At 61.5% G+C, this 21,668-nt stretch overlaps 2 protein-coding genes across 3 annotated transcripts; one reads left to right on the forward strand and one right to left on the reverse strand.

Annotated features, from left to right (window-relative positions):
- The first annotated feature begins 763 nt into the window (after window positions 1-763).
- Window positions 764-9,482, forward strand: LOC140902572 (leucine-rich glioma-inactivated protein 1-like). The gene is given in 10 exon segments (XM_073322787.1): window positions 764-1,078; window positions 3,469-3,540; window positions 4,131-4,161; window positions 4,163-4,203; window positions 4,319-4,390; window positions 5,001-5,072; window positions 5,291-5,460; window positions 5,921-6,085; window positions 7,044-7,555; window positions 8,302-9,482. Coding segments are annotated over 10 exon segments (1,629 nt in total). The 5' UTR covers window positions 764-890; the 3' UTR covers window positions 8,608-9,482.
- A 2,753-nt stretch (window positions 9,483-12,235) lies between these two features.
- FXYD3 (FXYD domain containing ion transport regulator 3) lies at window positions 12,236-19,840 on the reverse strand. 2 transcript variants are annotated; one of them, XM_073322836.1, is made up of 8 exons: window positions 18,958-19,840; window positions 14,654-14,721; window positions 14,482-14,514; window positions 14,119-14,142; window positions 13,416-13,490; window positions 13,009-13,045; window positions 12,713-12,750; window positions 12,236-12,410 (listed from the first exon to the last, which is right to left on the reverse strand). In XM_073322836.1, the coding sequence occupies exons 2-8, from the start codon at window positions 14,691-14,693 to the stop codon at window positions 12,391-12,393; spliced, it is 267 nt and encodes an 88-aa protein (XP_073178937.1). In that variant the 5' UTR covers window positions 14,694-14,721; window positions 18,958-19,840; the 3' UTR covers window positions 12,236-12,390. The 2 variants fall into 2 exon arrangements, with proteins under 2 accessions (XP_073178937.1, XP_073178936.1); XM_073322835.1 differs by having other exon boundaries at window positions 14,482-14,517; window positions 18,958-19,835.
- Window positions 19,841-21,668: the final 1,828 nt, after the last annotated feature.

Genomic DNA, 21,668 nt, shown 5'->3' on the forward strand with positions numbered 1-21,668 from the left:
ATCGCAGGGGGACAGCGGGACAGAACCGGGGATGGATGGAGAGACACAGGGTTAGACAGAAAAATAAAGGGACAGATACAGGGTAGATACAGGGGTGACTAGGGGGAGAGATACAGGGGTGGATAGAGGGAGAGATACAGGGGTGGATAGAGGGGTGGATACAGGGGTGGATAGAGGGAGAGATACAGGGTGGACGGAGAGATACAGGGGTGGATAGAGGGGTAGATACAGGGGTGGATAGAGGGGTGGATACAGGGGTGACTAGGGGGAGAGATACAGGGGTGGATAGAGGGAGAGATACAGGGTGGATGGAGGGAGAGATACAGGGGTGGATAGAGGGAGAGATACAGGGTGGATGGAGGGAGAGATACAGGGGTGGATAGAGGGAGAGATACAGGGGTGGATACAGGGGTGGATACAGGGGTGACTAGGGGGAGAGATACAGGGGTGGATAGAGGGGTGGATACAGGGGTGACTAGGGGGAGAGATACAGGGTGGACGGAGAGATACAGGGGTGGATAGAGGGGTGGATACAGGGGTGGATAGAGGGGTAGATACAGGGGTGACTAGGGGGAGAGATACAGGGGTGGATAGAGGGGTGGATACAGGGGTGACTAGGGGGAGAGATACAGGGTGGACGGAGAGATACAGGGGTGGATAGAGGGGTGGATACAGGGGTGGATAGAGGGGTAGATACAGGGGTGACTAGGGGGAGAGATACAGGGGTGGATAGAGGGGTGGATACAGGGGTGGCTAGGGGGAGAGATACAGGGGTGGCAGAGAGCTGCATAGCAAGAATCAGGAATTCAGGGATAGGTAGAAGGACCCCAGCGTGGAGGGGGTCCCAGGGTTGTATAGGGGGGAGCAGCCCAGGGCCCCTGGGCCAGACAATGGGCTGGGGGGGACCATGGGCCTGTGCCCCCCTGCTCATGCTACTGCTGCTGGCGGCTGGGGGGGGTGAGCGGCGCCGGGCCCCCCGGCGGAAATGCCCCATCGGCTGCAGCTGCACCCAGGACAACGCACTGTGTGACAGGACAGACGGGGTCCCCCAAGGACTGCCCCCCGACATCACCTCCCTGTAAGATCCCCCAGCAGCCCTCTGCCACCCCTGCACCCCCCTCCTCACGACCCTGCCCTGTCACACAATCCCTTGTTACTGGAAGCTGGAGCTGTGATTTGATTCTGGTTCTGATTCAATGGTGCTGGGTTTATCGGTCACTGGTGCCAGTTCTGTTGCTGTGGCTGGTTCTGGTCTATTTGCCGGCTGGGGTGGGTGACTGCGTTGTGTCTGGTGGGACACTGGTGTCAGCCCTGGTAGGGGGCCTGCTGAGAACCCGATTCTGGCACCGGTTCTGGTACTGGTTCAGTGTCACCGCTGGTCTTTGTGCCACTTGGATCTTTGTGCTAGTTCTGGTTTGACATTGATGCTGATTCTGGCATTGGTTCTGGTCCTCATTTGATATTGGTGCTGGTTCTGGTTCTGGTGCTGGGAGCAGCTCTGATTTGGGGCTGGTTCTGGTTCTGGGAGCAGCTCTGATTTGGTGCTGGTTCTGGTTCTGGTTCTGGGAGCAGCTCTGATTTGGGGCTGGTTCTGGTTCTGGGAGCAGCTCTGATTTGGGGCTGGTTCTGGTGCTGGGAGCAGCTCTGATTTGGGGCTGGTTCTGGTTCTGGGAGCAGCTCTGATTTGGGGCTGGTTCTGCTTCTGGTTCTGGGAGCAGCTCTGATCTGGGGCTGGTTCTGATGCTGGTGCTGGTCGGAGGTTGCTGGCTGTTCTGGTTAAGGTGCTGGTTCTGGTGCTGGGCCATTCACCAGCTCCACTACAGCTCTGCACCCGGGGTGGGCGTTGCGCGGGGGCTGGTTTGGGTTGGATGGTGCTGGCGGCCTTGCTCCCGGTGTCCCCTTGGGAAGGCTCTGGGGCTGGTTCTGGCAGTGGTACCAGTCGTGCTGTGATAGAGGTGCTGGCTCAGTGCCAGGGGGCGCCTGGTTCTGGCTTGAGTCCCAGGTTCCAAGGCAGGAGGGACTATTGTGCGCATCTCGTGGGACTCCCAGGTCGGAGAAGGGCCCAAGTCATCCCTAGAGCAGAGCTGTTCGACAATGTCCAACCATGGCTTAAACATTGCCAGTGAGGGAGCATCCCCGACCCTTGGCTAATTGCTCCCATGGTTAATGCTCTCGCCAGTAACAATTTACATCTTGTTTCTAGTCTGAAATTGTCTAATTTTGACTCCCAGCCCTTGGACCATGTTAGACTTTCCTCTGCTGGACTAACGCTCTGTTCTAGCCAGGATCACGTCACCCCTGGACCTGCGCTGTGCTCAGCTACAGCGATGGAGCTCCTGGACTTTTCTGGTCTTATAATCCTCCTCCTGGTTCTTCTCTGGCTCCTCTGCAATTTATCCGCCTCCTTCCTGAACTGGACACAGGAGTCCAGCTGTATACACACCAGGGCCGAGGAACCTCTCTGCCCCTACTCAAGACTCCTCTGTTTATGTGTCCCAGGAGCCCCTTGGGCCACGGAGAAAGATAAATTATGCTCTTCAACATTACCACCAACAATGTGGAGGGAAACATAAACCCACCCCCACTGATACTCACCACTCCCCTTCCTCCCATCCAGGCGCTGTATAGGTTGTAGAACCGCCCTCACGGCCCCTCTAAAGCGGGTTGGTTTTGGAACCAGCACGGCCTTCCTCCACCCAGTGACTGCCAGCGCTTTGGGGTCTCTCCGGGGCTCTGAAATGAGTCCAATTATCAGCCTCCTTTTCCTGATTAACATCGTCCTCCCAGCTGGTTTTAGCTTGGGCCTCCAGGCTGCCTCTCTCAATGGTGCTGTTGAACCTGGGTCTTGGCAGGAGGCTGGTGCTGGTTCTGGTTTATGGTCAGTTCTGGTTCTGTGTTGGCTCTGGTTCAGCTTTGGGTTTGCTATTGGGACTGGTTTGAAGTTGGTTCTGGTCTCATATTAGTGCTGGTTCTGTTCCTGATGGCGGTGCTGGTTGTGATCAGAAGGTGGTGCCGGTTCTGGACTGGTGGTGCTGGTCTGATGGTGCTGGTTCTGGTCTGGTTCTGGACTGCTGGGGCTGGTCTGATATTGATCTGATGGTGCTGGTTCTGGTCTGATGGTGCTGGTTCTGGTCTGGTGCTGGTCTGATGGTGCTGGTTCTGGTCTGATGTTGATCTGATGGTGCTGGTTCTGGATTGGTGGTGCTGGTCTGATGGTGCTGGTTCTGGTCTGGTTCTGGACTGCTGGCGCTGGTCTGATGTTGGTCTGATGGTGCTGGTTCTGGTCTGGTTCTGGACTGCTGGTGCTGGTCTGATGTTGGTGCTGGTTCTGGACTTGGTTCCTCTCCTGGCTCTGGAGCTGCCCGTGGTGCTGTGCCCTCTCTGTGGGAGTCCTGGTGATGGGTGCAGCACCGGTGCTGGTGCCGGTTCTGACCCGTACCCCCCTCACACCCCGTCTCCCCTCCCCAGGTCCCTGGTGCGATCCGGATTCACTGAGCTCCAAGAGGGAAGTTTCCTGCAGACGCCATCCCTGCAGCTGCTGTAAGGAGACCAATGCCCCCAACTCTCTAGTGTGCAAGGGGGAGCCATGTCTGTGCATGGTAGCCCATGGGGGCAGGGAGAGCATGAAAATGGGTGTGTGCTGGCCAGTGTGTATGGGGAGGCGAGTGTGCAAATGGGTGTGTGTCAGCCAGTGCATATGGGAAGGTGCATGTGCAAATGGATGTGTGCTGCTCAGAGGGAGCAGCTGAGGGGGCAGTCTTGTGGGGGGCAGGTGCTCACCGTTAGCCCAGGAATGCTCACAGCCCCGAGCCGGGTGCCGCCCAGGCACAGTGAGGGATGGGCCCTGCCCCACAGAGCTCACCATCTACACAGACACAGGGGGCAAGGGGAAACTAAGGCACGGAGCAGGGAAATGACTTGCCCAGATTTACCCAGCAGGTCTGTAGCAGAGCAAGCAAGGGAACCCAGGAGTCCTGGCTCCCAGTCCCCGCCCGCTCTAACCATAAGGCCCCACTCCCCTTCTGGAGCCAGGACAAGGCTGTCTGGGGGGAGCGGAGGCTGTGGACTGGGATTGAGGGAGGTCAAGAGTTCAGGGTCCCGGCAGGCACTGACTCCCCCTCTCTCCCCAGCTTGTTCACATCCAGCACCCTGGGGCTGATCAGGGGACGATGCCTTCGTGGGACTCCTGCACCTGGAGTATCTGTGAGTGTGCGAGGGGGTGGGGGTGCAAGGGGGAGTCTGCACAGGGGACTTTGTGGGGGCGGGAAGCAGGGGGCACACAGGGCGTGACCCACTGACAGAGGCCCCCCCCTTGCAGGTTCATCGAGAACAACAAAGTCGGCTCCATTTCCAAGAACGCACTGCGGGGCCTCAAGGGGCTTGTGCATCTGTGAGTGACACCCCCCCCCATGGCCTCTCGCCCCCCAGCACCAACAGACCCCAGTGACCCCCCTGGCCCCCGAAAACCGATGGACTCTGGGGACCTCACCAGCTCCCCAGCATCGACAGACCACGATGACCCCCCAGCACTCTAATACCAGACCCCAGGGACCCCTGTGACTGACCCCCTTGGCCCCCCAACACCCCCCACCCCAACACTGACAGACCCCCCCAAGAACCCCCTGACACCCAGCCCTGATATCCCCCTGCGATCCCTGACACCAGAGGTTCCTTGGCACTAACACCCTCCCAGGGACCCCAACATCAGCCTGATGTGACACCCCCCAAGGGGACCCCTCCCCCTGACACTCCTGTCACCCCTAAAATGAATCCCCCAATGGGGCAACCCCCAAGGGAACCTATCCCCACACTCCCCCCCGACCCGCGGACAGCCCGTACCAGTGGAACCCCCACCCCACCCCCCCCCACACACACTGGGACCCCTCTGTCCCCACGGGACCCTGCCCCCGCCCTGTGGCCAGATGGGAGCAAACACCCCACAGAGGGGAAGGGCGCCGGTGTCGAAGGGCCCTCCCCATCTGACGTCTCCCCCCGTCCAGGAGCCTGGCACACAACCAGCTGCAGACGCTGCCACGCCACCTGTTCCGGGGCCTGGATGCCCTCACCCACGTGTGAGTGGGGGGCAGAGGCGGGACTGGGGGGCAGGCGTGGGGGAGGGGATGCGGAGGAGCGGTGGGGGGTAGAGATGGGCAGAAAAGAGGAGGAGGAAGAAATGAAGGGTGAGGACGGGGCAGCAGTGGGGGGGAGGGGCAGAGGAGGGCCTTGCTGCCTGGCTCTGGCCCCCCTGCCCCATGTCCCCCGGCCCCACGCGGGGCGATTCTCCCACCAGGGACCTGCGGGGGAACCCCTTCCACTGCGACTGCCGGATCAAGTGGCTGGTGGAGTGGCTGAGCAGCACCAATGCCAGCGCCGAGCTGGGCGAGTGCCAGGGCCCGGCCGAGCTCAACGGCACCCGGCTGAGCCAGCTGCACCTTCAGGACTTTGACTGCATTACCACCGGTACGGAACCCCTGAGCCAGCTGCACCCAGCCTCGGGTAGCCGGCCCCATGCGGCGTTATGTGCGGCTGTTCCCCAGCTGCCCCGCCCCAGAGGTGGCTGCATCTCAGCCCCGGGTGAACCCATTCTTAGCTCATTGCCCTCGCTGCATCTCAACCCAATTCCTGGTGAGACACAAACTGCTCCAGAGCTGGCTGTGTGAGAAGCCTCAGGACTCCTGGGTTCTATCTCCAGACCCAGGAGGGGAGGGAGGTCCAGTGCAGGGGGCTGGGAGCCAGGACTCCTGGGTTCTATCTCCAGACCCAGGAGGGGAGGGAGGTCCAGTGCAGGGGGCTGGGAGCCAGGACTCCTGGGTTCTATTGTCTCAAGGCTGGCACAGGAAGCAGAAGAGAGCGCAGAGCTGGGGATGAACCCAGGCGCCCAGCTGCTCCCCAGCCCTGGTCTAACCTCCACCCCCACCAGCGCTGGTACTGTTCCAGTCGCTGCCCTTCCAGGCGCTGGCGGTGGAGCCGTTCTGGTACCAGGGGGAGCAGCACGTGGCCATCACCCAGCCCTTCGCAGGGCGCTGCAGCCTGCTTGAGTGGGACCACCTGGACGGGGCCTTCCGGGCCTACGCCTCCATCAACGGTGAGCGAGGGCCCCAGCCCGCCCGGCTACCCCCGAGTCCCCTTGTGCTCCGCCTCCCCACCATGTCCGCCAGTGCCCCCTGCACCCCACCTGCAGGGATACCCTCACAGCCCCCCTGAGCCCTGCCCCAGGGGTACCCCGGAGCAGCCCCCTCCCCTCCACGAGATCACCCACCCCCCCGGCACCCCTACCTTCAGCTGCCCCTTTTCTTCCCACCAGGCAGATCCCCTGACCCCCTTAACCCATCTCCCCACCCCAGGGACAGCCTTCCCCCCAAAACCTCCCCCTGTGCAGCCTTCCTGAACCCCTCTCCCTTCCTCCCTCTTTCTAACCTCTGCCCCCCTTGGGCAACCCCCCGATCCCTGCCCCCCTTGGGTAGCCTCCCAATCCCTGCCCCCTTGGGCAGCCCCCCGATCCCTGTCCCCTTGGGCAACCCCCCGATCCCTGACCCCTTGGGCAGCCCCCCTGACCCCTTGGGCAACCCCCCGATCCCTGTCCCCTTGGGCAGCACCCCGATCCCTGCCCCCCTTGGGCAACTCCCCGATCCCTGCCCCCTTGGGCAGCCCCCCTGACCCCTTGGGCAACCCCCCGATCCCTGACCCCTTGGGCAGCCCCCCTGACCCCTTGGGCAACCCCCCGATCCCTGTCCCCTTGGGCAACTCCCCGATCCCTGCCCCCCTTGGGCAACCCCCCGATCCCTGCCCCCTTGGGCAGCCCCCCTGACCCCTTGGGCAACCCCCTGATCCCTGCCCCCTTGGGCAACCCCCTGATCCCTGCCCCCCTTGGGCAGCCCCCCTGTCCCCTTGGGCAGCCCCCCTGACCCCTTGGGCAACCCCCCGATCCCTGCCCCCTTGGGCAGCCCCCCGATCCCTGCCCCCTTGGGTAGCCTCCCAATCCCTGCCCCCTTGGGCAGCCCCCCTGTCCCCTTGGGCAGCCCCCCTGACCCCTGCCCCCACAGGCTCGTCGCCCGTGGCCTGCAAGCCGCTGGTGGTGGAGGGGCGGCTGCTGGTGGTGCTGGCACAGCTGGCCGGGGGTTCCCATGTGTGGCGCCAGGAGGGGGCCTCGGGGCGCTTCGTGCGGCTGCAGGAGCTGGGCCCGCAGCGCATCCGCAAGCCCAACGCCCTGGCCAGTTTCCGGGTGGACGGCGACTGGTTCCTGGCCGTGGCCGACAGCTCCAAGGCGGGGGCCACCACGCTCTTCCGCTGGGGTGGGCGCGGCTTCTACGCCCACCAGGCCCTGCATGCCTGGCACCGCGACACCCACGTGGAGTTCCTGGAGCTCGCCGGCCGGCCCAGCCTCATCCTGGCCAGCAGCTCCCAGCGCCCCGTGGTCTACCAGTGGAGCCGGCCCGGCCGTGCCTTCCTGCGCCACACGGATATCCCCGACATGGACGACGTCTACGCCGTTAAGCACTTCCGCCTGCGCGGGGACGTCTACGTGTGCCTGACCCGCTTCATTGGTGACTCCAAGGTCAGCGCCTGGCGTGTCCCCAGCGTGCCCTGCGCCCAGCGTGCACCTCCCGTTCCCAGTGTGCCCCCAATGTGCCCTGTTCCCCGCCTGCCCAGCGCTTAGCGTGCCCCCCCGTGCCGGTGTGCCCTGTGCCTGGCGTGCACCTCCTGTTCTCAGCGTGCCCAGCGTGCCCTGTGCCTGGTGTGCACCTCCCTGCTCCCAGCATGCCCTGCATCCGGCATGCACCCCCCTGCTCCCAGCATGCCCTGCATCCGGCATGCACCCCCCTGCTCCCAGCATGCCCTGCATGCATCCAGCAACCCTGCAGTGTGCCCCCGCTGTACCCTGCTAACAGTGCTCCCAGAATGCTCTGCTCCCGGAATGCTCTGACTGGGCCAAGCATGCTCTGCTCCCATAATGCTCTCTGTCTCTGCTCAGCTTCTCCCACCATACTCTTGACTTTGCCTCTGCCCCCAATATGCTCCCATCTTGCTTTGCTCCCACTCAGCCACTCCCATCATTCTCTTCTCTCAGCATGCTTTCTGTCCCCCATGATGCCCTCTGCCTCCAGTCTGGCATTACCCATAGAATCAGAGAATATCAGGGTTGGAAGGGACCTCAGGAGGTCATCTAGTCCAAGCCCCTGCTCAAAGCAGGACCAACCCCAACTAAATCATCCCAGTCAAGCTTCTCATCCACTGTAATCTCCAGCCTCTCTGCCCTGCTGGCATTTCTGGCATAACCCACAGTCCTCTCTGCCTCTTCAGGTGATGCGCTGGGAGGGCTCCATGTTCCGGGACGTCCAGCACATGCCATCGCGCGGCTCCATGGTCTTCCAGCCGCTGGGAATTGGGAACCACCGCTATGCCGTGCTGGGCAACGACTACTCCTTCAGCCAGGTTTACCGCTACGATGCCCGCTCGGGCCTCTTTGTCCGCTTCCAGGAGCTGAACACCCAGGCGCCCCGCTCTTTTGCCCACCTGGCCGTCCACCAGCGGGACTTCGTCTTCGCTGCCAGCTTCAAGGGAGACACGCAGATCTACCGGCACATCACCATCGACCTGAGTGCCTGAGCCCCGCGCCGGGGCAGAGGGGGGCAGAACGGGCTTCAGACAATGTGGGGGAGCAGCACCAGCCTTAGTCACCGGGTGGCACAGAATGGGATGCAGACAATGGGGGTGCAGCACCGGCCACGGCCACCGAGGGCACAGAACAGGCTTCAGACAATGTGGGGGAGCAGCACCAGCCTTGGTCACTGGGGACGCAGACAATGGGGGGGTACAGCACCAGCCGTGGCCACTGGGGCTCAGAAAGAGACACAGACAATGGGGGTGCAGCACCAGCCATGGCCACTGGGGGTGCAGAACAGGCCCCAGACAAGGGGGAACGGAGCAGGAGGAGGCTGTGCCAGTGATGCCCACTAGGTGGGGACAGCAGCAGGGACCGACTTTTCAAACCTATTTCGATGCCAACCCTCCGCCCGCCCGCCCGCCTTTTAAAATCGGTTCTGGAGTTGGTTAAGAACCGTTTCCCCGTTACATTTTTAAAAATGGATTTCAGAGACTTGTTTTTTCCCCACCTCTTTACAAAGGTTTCTGGTTAAGAGCCAGTGTCCTGTGGCTTTTTCATCGTTAGCATTTCCCTTTCAGGTGTGTCTTTTTCAAATTTTTATTCATTTACAATTTTCCTTAACTAAAAAAATTCAATTTTCAGTCAGGTCCTGCTTTTAAACCGCTGAGTCATTTCACAGAGTCATTAAAGAAAACCATTTGCCACCTTTTTCATTCATTTCATGTTTCTTACTTTGATGGCATTTCCTTTTTAGCCTTTAAATCTTTTTCCATCTCCCCTACATTAAATGTTCGGGTTCATTTACTGAGTCATTTTGTCTCAAAGTTTTAAAAGTCACGTTAATTGTTTAATTTTATTTACTCTTTTAAGCCTCCCCCCACAATAATACCCTGTTGCTTTGATTCTGTCACTTTTCTCGGTACCGAGAAAACACTTTGCTTTGTTTTCGTTCCATTGTTTCTTTCCTTTTTAAAAAACATTAAATAGAAAATTCAGGTACCCCCACCCCAACTGCCCTTTGTTTTAGTTCCCGTTTAAGGGGGTCAGTTCCAAGGGGGGGGGGGCGTCCTGTCCCGTCATTCAAAGGGAGGTTTTGTTTGCCTTTTTCCCCGTTAAGTTGGAATTTTATTTACTTTTCTCCAACTAATTTGTCCTTGGTTTTTAATTTTGCTTTTAAAATAAAATTGTGATCAAGGCCCCCCATCCAGGTGGCTCATAGGCTGGATTCTTAGCTGCTGGGCACCCCCTGGGCCTGAACTAGTGCAACAAGATGCCAGGCTAGATGGGCCCATGGGGCTGATGGGAGGGGACAGGATGCCAGGCTAGATGGCTCATGGGCCGGCTCCAGGGGGAAGGGAGGCTATGGGGCTAGCTAGGCCCACTCTGGGCTGGGGGAGTAACACAGGACTTGACAGTCCAATAGGCCTCAACCAGCTGGTGAATTTTAACCCTTGCCACCCCTGCTGGTCACTAACCAGCAGTTTCAGCTACAGGTGCCCCATCCCCACACCCTCCACTGCCCCTGGGGGCAATAGGGACTTCAGGGGTGCCTGTGTAGCTAGTGCCCATGTTGGGATGGGCGGGGGGCACACAGGTTGGAGGTAGCTGCTGAAAAATCAGCATGGAGCATTCCTCTGTCCCCCTCCCCCAGACACGACCAATGCCCCCTGCCCCATTACCCCAGCCAGAGCTCTGTAAATAACACTATATATTGTCCCTGTGCTGCTGTGATGGGGGTGGGGGGCAGAGCAAAGACGAGAAAGGGGGAGACAGCCAGGCCTCCTGGGTTCTACCTCGGCTCTGGGAGGGGTGGGGTCTAGAGAGTAGAGCAAGGCAGGACTTGGAGCCAGGACTCCTGGGATCTATCCCAGGCACTGGGAGCGGCAGAGGGGAGCCAGGACTCCTGGGCCTAGGGGATTTAGCTGTTGCAATGCTGAGTGTGGCAGCACCGACCTTGCCAGGGCCCTCCCCCGCCCCAGTGCCCCCCACTGCACATTTGGTGCCCACAACCATGGGCACATCAGGCACTGTCTGAGCCCCACCAGAGCCAGCAGGCTGAGTGGGGAGGAGCCTAAAGTAGCCAATAGGAAGTGCTGAGGAGAGGGGTGTGGCTGGAAGGGCATTGGGTACCCAGGGCCATCTGGCTGCATACCCTGCGCCCCTTCCTAGGGCAGCCCTTAATCCTCCTCCCCCCTTTGTTCACTGGCACTGCTCCCCTTGCTGAGAGGTGGGGGGCAAAATCACCTTCCCCTCTGTGTGTGTTGGGGGGAGGGTGCTTGATGGCCCCCTCAGGCTCCCACGGGCCTTCTGACTCCACCCTTGAGCGGGCAGGTTTCAGCTAGTCCCATTCAGGTCCCCATCCCCCAGCTTTGGGGCACAGACCGCGGGTTCCTGGCTCCTGGCACAGCGTTAACTGTTTCGCACCCCTGAGGTAACAATGCAAAGTAGAGAGAGAAACTGAGTCACACAGGCTCCCTACAGTTCCAGAACATTCCCCTTGGCCCAGTGGCTCTGGCGGCAGTCCCCCCTGCCAGGACTCGGGCTGGAAGCCCAGCCATGCCGGCCTAATGCTGCACTGGAATATGGCTAAGGACACGGCCTGGCTCCTCCCCCTTCAGCCCTGTGGCTACAGCAGGCAGCTGGGCCAGGGGAGAGCAGGTTCCCTGCGGCCAGGGAGAAAGGATGGGCACAGGTGTTGCCCAACTACCCCCGGGGCAGGCCTGGCTCAACTGAGAGGGAAGCTGTGATGGCAGGGCAAGGGCAGTTTAACCCAGGCAGCCTGGGTTTAGGAGCCCCAGAGATGGGGTAGCCACTGTTTAGCCCTGGCTGCTGTGGGGCGTAGGGAGCTAGGCTCCCAAGAGTGCTGGTGGCCAGCCGTGGCACCCTGTCTAGCGGGACCCAGGCGAGCTAGCCAGGGCTGCAAGAAAAGGACGCTAGGGGGCAGGGAGGAGAGCCTTTGAGAGCTGGAAACCCCTCTCCCAACCCTGTCTTCCCCTGCGGCACAGTGGGATTGGACCCAGGGCTCCCCAGGGCCAGCGGTGTGCCCCGCCCACAGGGTTACATGGAGGGCAGAAGGGCTGGCTGCTTGGCACTGCCTGTGTGAGCAGCTGGCAAGGGCCCAGCCAGAAGCGGGAGTTGGCACAGAGCAGCTGAGTAGGGGCAGGATGCCTGTGGTTCATCCCATGCCCAGCCCGCAAACTGGGGGCAACTTGGGCCTTTCTTGGCCAGTAGTTAGGTGTGCACTGAGTGCAGGGCCTGGCCCCCAGGCTTCTGGCCAGCCCAGCCAGGGTTTCATCAAGAGTTCAGCCAATTCAACGCATTTTCACGGGACGCTGCAGGTTCCTCACACTCTGCTGGAACTAGGAGCTTTCCTGGGGTTCTCCTGCTGGTTTTCTGCCCCATAGCCACCGGGGCCTTCCCTACACCAGAGCCAGCGCCCCCTAGAGGGGGAGAGCCCACTTGTCCTACCTCCCTGCCCTGGGGCCAGATGGGAGCTGGCGCCCTCTAGAGGGGAAAGGCCCCTTGTCCCATTCCCTGCCCCCCCTCAAGTCAGCCAGTCCTGTCCCCCCGCCGGGCCGGATGGAAGCTGGTGCCCCACAGTGGGGAAAGGCACCCATGACTTGCTCAGGGTTTCAAGCTCAGGAGACTTTTATTCCACAGCGTGGAAAGTTCAGTTAAAAAACTTCTCCCCCTCCCACTTCCCTAGATGGGGAGGGTGGGGGGACGGGATGTCCCAGCAAGGAGCCAGCGCCCCGGGCGAGACCTGGCACCGGGACCATCCTGGTTCAGCAGTTACTGGTGCTGCCTGCGGAGAGATGGGGGTGGGGGAAAAAGAGGAACAGACCCGCTTACAAAGGAGCCATGGGAGCAGTCTGTGGAGCTGGGGGTGGGGAAAAACATGCAACCCACTAGCCCCACATAGGACCCCCTCCCCTCTGCAGCCTGAGAGGTCTCTCCTGCCAGCAGCCAGTAGGGGGCGACACAGGGAAGCAGGAGGCGGCCCACAAGGGTCAGGGTGACAAGTTTAGAGATCCCCTTCCCACCCCCCAGAATCCAATGCATCCCCCCTGGGCCAACCAGGAAAGGGAGAGGGGTTGGGGGACTTACCAGGAGTGATGAGGTGCAGGGGCTCATTTGGTCGCCGGCTGAGGAGGAAGAGAGGGGGTTATGGGCATTTGGAACGTTACCCCCCCCCCAACACCACGACCTCCCACTGCCCCAGCCTGACCCCTCCACCCACACACCATGCCCCCTCCTCACTACCCCACCCCCACTGGTTCCCCCAATTCACACCACACACCCCCAGCAGAACCCCCTGCATCCCCAGCCACAGCATGACCCCACCTCTTCCAAAGTGTAGCATGACCCCCCCCCCCTTGAACCCCCCAGACCCCACCCCCTACCTGGCTTTGCGGTTAAATTTGCATTTGCATTTTCCACCTAGGGAAAAAAAAAGCGGGGGGAGGGTTAGACACAAACCTGGTGGGGGAGAAGCAGTGATCCCCTCCACCCAGGAACAGCTGCCCCCCTATCACTGCCCCCCCCACTGCTAGTGACAGATGCTCAGTGCAGACAACCCCCAATTTCCTCAGGTGCCAGAATATCCCCACCCCACCTCCACCCTCCTGCTGCCGAGACACCCCTAGGGCACAGGGACACCCCCCTCCCCATCACCCCATGGACACTGGGACACCGTCCCAGTTCTGAGGCCCCCCCACCTACCTTCCTAGGGCCCTGGGACACCCCCAGCCAACCCTCACCTGCTGGGTGATGAGACCCCCTCCCCAGTCCCTGCCCCCACCCCACTCACTGAGCAGCACGACAATCCCCAGGGTGCAGAGAACGGCAGCGGCGATCAGCCCCCCGACCCGCAGGCGGTGCCAGTCTGGGGGAAGAGGAGCCGTAAGAACCTGGCCTAAGGGGACCCCTAAATCATCTCCCTCTGCTGCAGAGGGGCAGCTCAGCTATACCCCCACCCCCATGCTCCCAGATCCACCCCCAGAACCCCTCACCCAACACCACATTCCCTGAACCCCCCATCCCCCCGCCCAACACCACATCCCCCCATGTCCCCCAACCCCCCCATGAAATCCCCCCACCCAATCATGTCCCCTGAATCCCCACCAAATCCCCCCCAAATCCTTCCACTTGACACCACATCCCCCAAATCCCTCCATCCCCCTGCCCCCCAATTCCTCCCCGCCCAACACCACATCCCCTGAATCCCTCCCATCCCTGACTCCCCTAGCCTCCCACACCCAGAACCCCCAACTAGATCCCCAAATCCCTCCACTCCCCCACCCTCTTCCCCCCATCCAATCCATCCTCCCTCCCTCCCCCACCCCTTGGTCCAGTGCAGGCTCTCCACAGCCCATCCCAGGCTACTTCCCAGCTCCCCATGAGAGGGCAGGAGACTGGCCTGGCTAGTCCAGCCCCTCCCTGTGCCAGGCTCAGCTGGCGGGGTCCTGCCCCGGGAGATGCCAGCGGAGGGAGATGGCAGGAGCAGCACTTACCATAAAAGAAGGGGCTTGCTGGATCTGGCATGGGGCAGAAAAGAAAGAGTTAGGGTCATGAGGCCAGGACTCCTGGGTTCTACCCCCAGCTCTGGCAGGGGCGTGGGGTCTCCACTGGGTTAGAGCAGGCGTGGGGGCTGGGAGTCAGGACTCCTGGGTTCCTTGGACCAATCCAGGCTGGTATCCTTCCCCCAGCTGCTCCATTTTCCTTAGGCCTCTACCCTTCCCACCCCATCAGAGGAGTGACAGCCCAGGCTGAAGTGCCCCCGCCACCCTACCCCCAGTGAGTCCCCTCTGCTCCCTCCCGCCTCCCAGGGCAGCTCAGGACCATGCTGGCAGCAGGAGAGCAGAGGGTGAACTCACCCATAGGGTGTTCAGCCTTCAGGGCAGGAAACGCTGCTGAAAGAGAAAATAGCATTGGACTCCCAGCAGGGGGCGCTGTGGGGAGCAGGGCAGGAGAGCTGGCAGAGGGGGAGCTCCTGGCTACTCCAGCCCCAGCCTCTTCCAGCAGGGGGCACTGTGGGGAGCTTCTCACCTGCCAAGAGCAGCAGGAGGCCGGTGGTCACTGGCTGCATCCTGGAACCGCGTCTGGGGGGCAGGTCCCTACACAAAGGGGCAGGGCAGTTAAAGCTGAGAAGGGGCCAGCACCAGGACTCCTGGGTCCCCCCCAGACCTCACTCCCCAACGTTAAACCAACATCTGCCTGGGCCCCCGTGTCACATTTCCCGCCCCCTCCCCAAACCACCAGCCAGCCCCGCCCTGGGGCCAGATCAGAGCTGGTGCCCCCTAGAAGTTAAAGGCCCCATTTCCCCGTACCCCTGCAGCTCTCCCCAGCCAGCCAGCCCCCACCCCTGGGGCCGGATCAGAGCGGTGCCCCCTAGACATGAAGGCTTCTTCTGTCAGTTGAGGGCGCTCGCTCTCTCCCCAGCTTGGGCCGTGGGTTCGTAACCGGCAAGGTCAGTCAGCCGAGCGCGCAGAGCCCTGCCTGGGACCCCACCTCGCAGCCGGGACCCCCAGAGAATGGCCTGGAGATGCGGTATCCTAGCAACCAGGAGGCCCAGCCCAGCTTGGCAGGCAGCTGGCTCTGGCCAGTGGGAGGACAAAGGGCTGCGGGGGCCGGAGAGAGGACCCCAGTGACCTGACCAGCCGGTTGCAGCCAGAGGGGAACAAAGGACGGAAGAGAGAGGGGCCCAGCGCCCCGTTTACCTGGGACGGAGGACAAAGGACAGGGGAGGAGCTGTTGGGGAAGGGGATATAGGATGCTCGGCGGGAAGGAGGGGGCTGCTGGACTGGCGAGGGAGCAAGCAGAGCCCCCCTGGATGCAGGAGAGACCTAGATGTGCTTTGCTGGGGGAGGCCAGGCCTGAGGCCCTGAGAGTTTCCTCTGCTGGGTTCAGATGCTCAATAAACCCTCCTGTGTTACGCTGGCTGGGAGTCCCTGCAGGCTAGAGACCGGGGCTGCTTTGCTCCCTCTGGGCGTGGAGGCCCCGGGAGCCCAGAGCCAGTGGACTCCCTGAGGGGCCAATGCAACTGGCCAGAAACGGTCCACAAAGCGTGTGGGGTGGTGGGGAGCATAGCCAGGGCTGGATCAGGACTCCTGGGTTCTATCCCTGGCTCTGGGAGGGGAGTGGGGTCCAGTGGTTAGAGCTGAGGGTGGGAGGGGAGCCAGGACACCTGGGTTCCATCCTGGCTGTGCCACTGGCTTGCTGCACCTCTCTGGGTCAGCATCCTCCCCTTCTGCTCTGAGTGGCCCTTGGGCCAATTCCCCAGTGCTCAGATGGGGGAGTGGGGGCAACGCCAAGCCCGAGCAGCACCAGGGCACACATGCCCCCATCACAGCAGGGCTTGCTGGATCTGGCATGGGGCAGAAAAGAAAGAGTTAGGGTCATGAGGCCAGGACTCCTGGGTTCTACCCCCAGCTCTGGCAGGGGCGTGGGGTCTCCACTGGGTTAGAGCAGGCGTGGGGGCTGGGAGTCAGGACTCCTGGGTTCCTTGGACCAATCCAGGCTGGTATCCTTCCCCCAGCTGCTCCATTTTCCTTAGGCCTCTACCCTTCCCACCCCATCAGAGGAGTGACAGTCCAGGCTGAAGTGCCCCCGCCACCCTACCCCCAGTGAGTCCCCTAGGACTCCTAGGAGTCCCCCAGGGGTCCAAAGGGTGGCACATGGTAGAAGATAGGCTAGGACTGGCAATGGGACAGGGAGCTCCTCCCCCAGCTCTGGAAAGGTGGGAGGGCCTCAGCCAGCTCAACAGGCTCCTCCCCCCAAGCCAGGCACCCAGGGCCCCTTAGCCCTGCTGCCCCAGAGACTAGGCCACCCACCCAGCCCCCTCCAGGACAAGAGAGATGACATCCCTCAGCCAAGCCTTAGCCCACCCCCTTCTCCCAAGGAGGTCATAGCAGCTGGCATTGCTGGAATGTCCTTAACTCCTCCCCGTCATCCTTAACCTTGCCCCCTCTCCTAGGGGTGCTATATCTGCTGGCAGAGCTGCAGCCAGGGTCAGGTCTGTACCATTGGGGTAAGGCACAGAGGGGAGGGCCGGGGGGGGGGGTCATTCCAACACAGGAGACAGTCCAACACCCCTGAACCAGGCTGGGATTGAGCCCTGCCCCACCAGCATCACATGGCCAGGGTTCAGCTCTGCCCCCAGATGGAGAGTGCCTCCCGAAGGCAGGGCTGGGACACCTGGAGCCATTGAACTGCCCCGGTCAAGTCACCCCAGTAGGACATCCCAGGGACTCAAGCCCCAGATGCCCAGTCTGGGTGTCAGGATGGCCCCCAGCCCCCACCTAGCACTTCTCATCAGTAGGGCTCTGAGCAGGCCGATATCACGGTCTCCCAGGACAACTGAGGAAACTGAGGCACAGAGAAGGACCAGGACTCAATCCAAGCTACCCAGTAGGCTGCCCTGTCTCCAAGCAAGGGAGAACCCGCCCAGCCCAGCCCCACCCCAACCCTGAGGCCGTTGTGCCAAAGGTGAATTCCTCTCCCAGGAGCAAAGGGATCCCCTGGCTAGTCTGGATTTGTCTGGTTTCGTCAACCAGCTGTCCGCTCCCGCTCAGCCTGTGTCTGCTGGGCAGGGGGGCCGCTGCGCTCAGCTACCTCCCGCTCCTAGAGCCAGCTGGGGCTGTGGGAGCAGCAGGGAGCTGCCAGGATTCCCCGGGGGCGGGCGGATTCCAGGGTTAGGGCGTCTCCCAAGCCTGAGGCCTCAGAGCTGGCTGATCCCGCTGCACAGGGAGCCAGGCCAGGGTGTGGCCCATAGAAACCCACCTCCCAGGGTCCCCTCTTTCTGCCCTGCCCCAGAGGCGCCTGGGGCAGCAAAGGGTCCAGCCCACCACAGCTCTGCCCTGGGGAGGGGAGGGAGCTGGCTGGGTGCCGGGAGTCCTGGGTTCTTTCCCTGGCCTGGGGAGGAGAGTGGGGTCTAGGGATTAGACCAGGATGCCTGGGTTCTTTCCCTGGCTTGGGGAGGAGAGTGGGGTCTAGGGGTTAGACCAGAGGAGCTTGGAGCCAGGACGCCTGGGTTCTCTCCCCATTGCTGGCAGGAGCTGGTAGGCTGAGGGTGCAGCACGGCTCAGGCTAATCGTGTTTCTAGGCAACCCCCTAGAGCAGTAACCCCTTAGTCCCCAGGTGGGGCAGGATTAATAATTCCAGTAACAATCCCAGTGAACCAGGCCTGCCTCGGGTCATTTTCACATTGCAGTGCAACCCCCTCAGCTGGCACCAGGCATCGCTACCCCAGTGCCAGGCACCTGCCACCGGGACCTCAGAGCTCTAGAACCTCAGTGCTGAGCTGGCCACCCAGAACAGCCATTGACACGGGGCAGGGGCAGCCCTGGCCCCCAGGATCTTTGAGGACGTAATGGGAAATACTGCACCCTCTCCAGGCCCCGCACAGACCCCTTCCCCTCCCCACAGATCAGGGCCCCCCTCTCCCCTCCCAGCACTGCACAGACCCCCCACAATCCAGCATCCCTCCTGTAGCATTTTAACTTGTAGAGGGCAGATCATAGAATCTCAGAGTTGGAAGGGACCTCAGGAGGTCATCTAGTCCAACCCCCTGCTCAAAGCAAGACCGATCCCCAACTAAAGCATCCCAGCCAGGGCTTTGTCAAGCCTGACCTTAAAAACTTCTAAGGAAGGAGATTCCACCACCTCCCTAGGTAACCCATTCCAGTGTTTCACCACCCTCCTAGTGAAAAAGTTTTTCCTAATATCAACCTAGATCTCCCCCACTGCAACTTGAGACCATTACTCCTTGTTCTGTCATCTCCTCCCACTGAGAACAGTCTAGATCCATCCTCTTTGGAACCCCCTTTCAGGTAGCTGAAAGCAGCTATCAAATCCCACCTCATTCTTCTCTTCCGCAGACTAAACAATCCCAGTTCCCTCAGCCTCTCCTCAAAACTCATGTGTTCCAGTCCCCTAGTCATTTTTGTTGCCCTCCGCTGGACTCTTTCTAATTTTTCCACATCCTTCTTGTAGTGTGGGGCCCAAAACTGGACACAGTACTCCAGATGAGGCCTCACCAGTGTCGAATAGAGGAGAACGATCACGTCCCTCGATCTGCTGGCAATGCCCCTACTTATACATCCCAAAATGCCATTGGCCTCTTGGCCTTATCCTCCCCACTTTACAGATGGGGAAACTGAGGCACAGAGCAAGGCCAGCCTGGGATGCCAGCAGCCAAGCCAGGAATAGAAGCCAGGCGCTCAGCACATTCACCCCAATACCCACTCCCAGGGCAACCAGACAATCTGCCCCCGGCAGCCCAGCAACAGGCAGCAGCTCCACACTAGGGCCAGGATCCCCCAGCCCAGTAAGGGCAGTACCAGGTGACTTACCCAGGGCAGAGCAGCAACAGCAGCTAGGCACAGACAGTACAGCTCAGCCCTCTCCTGGCTCAGCTGGTTAAGTAGGGCAGGGTCCAGACCACACCCAGGCAGGTGGAGACAGGTCTGGCTGCCTGGGCTCCAAGGAGGGGAGGGTTGAGCCTAGATCCTCCACCTCAGCCAGTCAGGAGCTGATCCAGGCAGCGCAGCAGGGATCGGGCAGCCCCTCGGGGGCCGGGCACCATGGAGACGAGTTTGGAGGTCTCTGCGTGGTCCCCTCTTGTGTGTCAGTGTGCAAAGTGTCAGAGTGGGAGCCAGGACTCTTGGGTTCTCTCCCCAGCTCTGTGAGGGGAGCGGGGTCTGGTGGGTTAGAGCAGGCAGGCTGGGAGTCAGGACTCCTGGGTTCTTGCCCTGCCTCTGTGAAGGGAGTGGGGTTGGGGGGCCCTGAGTTCCTGGGTGGTTGTGGGTAACAGAATTGCAGGATTATGCAGCATGCTAGAAGTCAACATTCAATGAGGGATTCCTGCGCTAGCAATGGCTGCAGGTTGAGAGTGAGGAGTGCAGGCAGGACAGGCTGGGCCGGCAGGGGCTGTGGGGCGGGAGTGAGGGGCACCAGCAGGGCTGGGCCGGTGGGGCTGTGGGGTGGGAGTAAGAGGGACAGGCAGGACTGGGTCGGTGGGGCTGTGGGGCCGGAGTGAGGGGGGCTGTCAGGGCTCTGGGGCAGAAGTGAGGGAGCTGGCAGGACTGGGCCAGTAGGGGCTGCAGGTCGGGAGTGAGGGGCACCGGCAGGGAGCCCAGGGCCGGGAGCAGGTCCTAGTTGTCTGTGTGTTCAGGACATTCCCTCCCAGCTCTGTATTTGCCGTTCCCAGATGCAGACGTTGCCCAGCAGCGAGAGCCCTGGCACAGCCTGGCCCCTGGAGATAAAGCGGGAGGGCGGGTTGTGACGATGTGAGGCAGCAGGGAGGGGGGAGCGTTGACCTGGGAATGTGCCCTAGGGATGGGAGAACTGAGAGCCTGTCACCTGAGCCGGGAGGGGGAGGTGACACCTCTGCCCAGGAAACTGTACAGAGGCTGCAGAGGGGAACCTGCTGGGGGGGTTTAGTTTCAGTTTGGGGCTGGGTGGAGGAACGCAGGGAACCCCAGGGCTGGGGTCTAAGCTCCCTGCTCCCCCAGAAGAACTTGACTGAGGGGTCCTGGTTGTACCCACAAGCTCTGTTTGAGGCTGTTTTCCTGTGGTCCAATAAACCTTCCGTTTTACTGGCTGGCTGAGAGTCTCAGTGAATCCCAGGAAGAGGGGTGCAGGGCCTGGACTCCCCCACACTCCGTGACACCGGTGCTGCAGCTGATGCTGGGAAAGGTTAAAGAACCGGTGATGGGCACCTCCAGCCCTGCCATGGGGGTGCCAGCAGCAGGACTGGGGACCTCCATTCACTTTAACAGCGAGACCTGGTGTGGGCAGGATGGATCATCAGCTGGGAGCCAAGGCTCCCGGGTTCTCTCCCCAGTTCAGGGCGGGGAGCTGGGGTCTCGTCATAGGTGCTGGAACTAGGGATGCGGGGGATGCTGCAGCACCCTGTCTTGAAGTGGTTTCCGTATTATACAGGTTTACAGTTTGGTTCAATGGCTCTCAGCACCCCCATGATAAAAATTGTTCCAGCACCCTTGAACCTCATAGTTAGATCTCATAGGTCCTGGCTCTAAACACGAGAGCCCAACTCCCCTTCCACAGCAGGCAGGAGAACCCGGGCTCAGCAGGGGGCGCTGGGCTGCAGGGAGCGGGGCGGGGGCTCAGCAGGGGGCGCTGGGCTGCAGGGAGCGGGGCAGGGGCTCAGCAGGGGGCGCTGGGCTGCAGGGAGCGGGGCAGGGGCTCAGCAGGGGGCGCTGGGCTGCAGGGAGCGGGGCAGGGGGTCAGTAGGGGGCGCTGGGCTGCAGGGAGCGGGGCAGGGGCTCAGTAGGGGGCGCTGGGCTGCAGGGAGCGGGGCAGGGGCTCAGTAGGGGGCGCTGGGCTGCAGGGAGCGGGGCAGGGGGTCAGTAGGGGGCGCTGGGCTGCAGGGGGCTCAGCAGGGGGCTGTGATGAAGCAGGGGCTTTTCTTGTTGTTTTCAATGGTATGCATGCAGAGGGGATGGGACTCAGTTTCCCTGGGTGTTACTGGTTTAACGAGGTGGTGGGGGAGCGGGGTTGTTGTTACAGAGGGCCAGCAAGCAGCCTGGAGAATGGACACCCCAGCGACTGGTGACCGGGAGGCCCAGCTCGGGAGTCACCAGTTCCGGTTCTGGCCGGTGGGAGGACAATGGGCTGCGGAGAGAGGACCCCGGTGACCTGACCAGCCGGTTCCAGCCAGAGGGGAACAAAGGACGGATGAGAGGAAAGGAGGCCCAGGTGACCCTGTTTACCTGGAGAAAAGACAATGGACAGAGGTGGGGCTTGGGGCAGGTGATATCAGATGCCCAGTGGGGAAGCAGGGGGGCTCGGGACTGGAGAGAGGGAGCAGGCAGAGCCCCCCTGGATGCAGGGGAGACCCCTAGATGTGCTTTGCTGGGGGAGGCCAGGCCTGAGGCCCTGAGAGTTTCCTCTGCTGGGTTCAGATGCTCAATAAACCCTCCTGTGTTACGCTGGCTGAGAGTCACTCCGGTCTGGAGAACAGGTGGCATTATTCCCTCTGGGAGTGGGTGGTCCCAGGGGTCCAGAGCGAGTGGACTCCCTGAGGGGCCCACGGCGAGAG

This window comes from Lepidochelys kempii, chromosome 24, assembly GCF_965140265.1.
Source record: "Lepidochelys kempii isolate rLepKem1 chromosome 24, rLepKem1.hap2, whole genome shotgun sequence".
Taxonomy (NCBI): domain Eukaryota; kingdom Metazoa; phylum Chordata; order Testudines; family Cheloniidae; genus Lepidochelys; species Lepidochelys kempii.

Bases quoted from the DNA above. Each gene is read 5' to 3' on its own strand.
- FXYD3 (XM_073322835.1), bottom strand. From the start codon at position 14,693: ATGCAGCCAGTGACCACCGGCCTCCTGCTGCTCTTGGCAG. The intron at 13,491-14,118 runs GTAAGTGCTGCT...CTCTTCCCCCAG, and splicing joins AGCAAGCCCCTTCTTTTATG to ACTGGCACCGCCTGCGGGTC. The intron at 12,411-12,712 runs GTAAGTCCCCCA...ATCTCTCCGCAG, and splicing joins CCTGCACCTCATCACTCCTG to GCAGCACCAGTAACTGCTGA.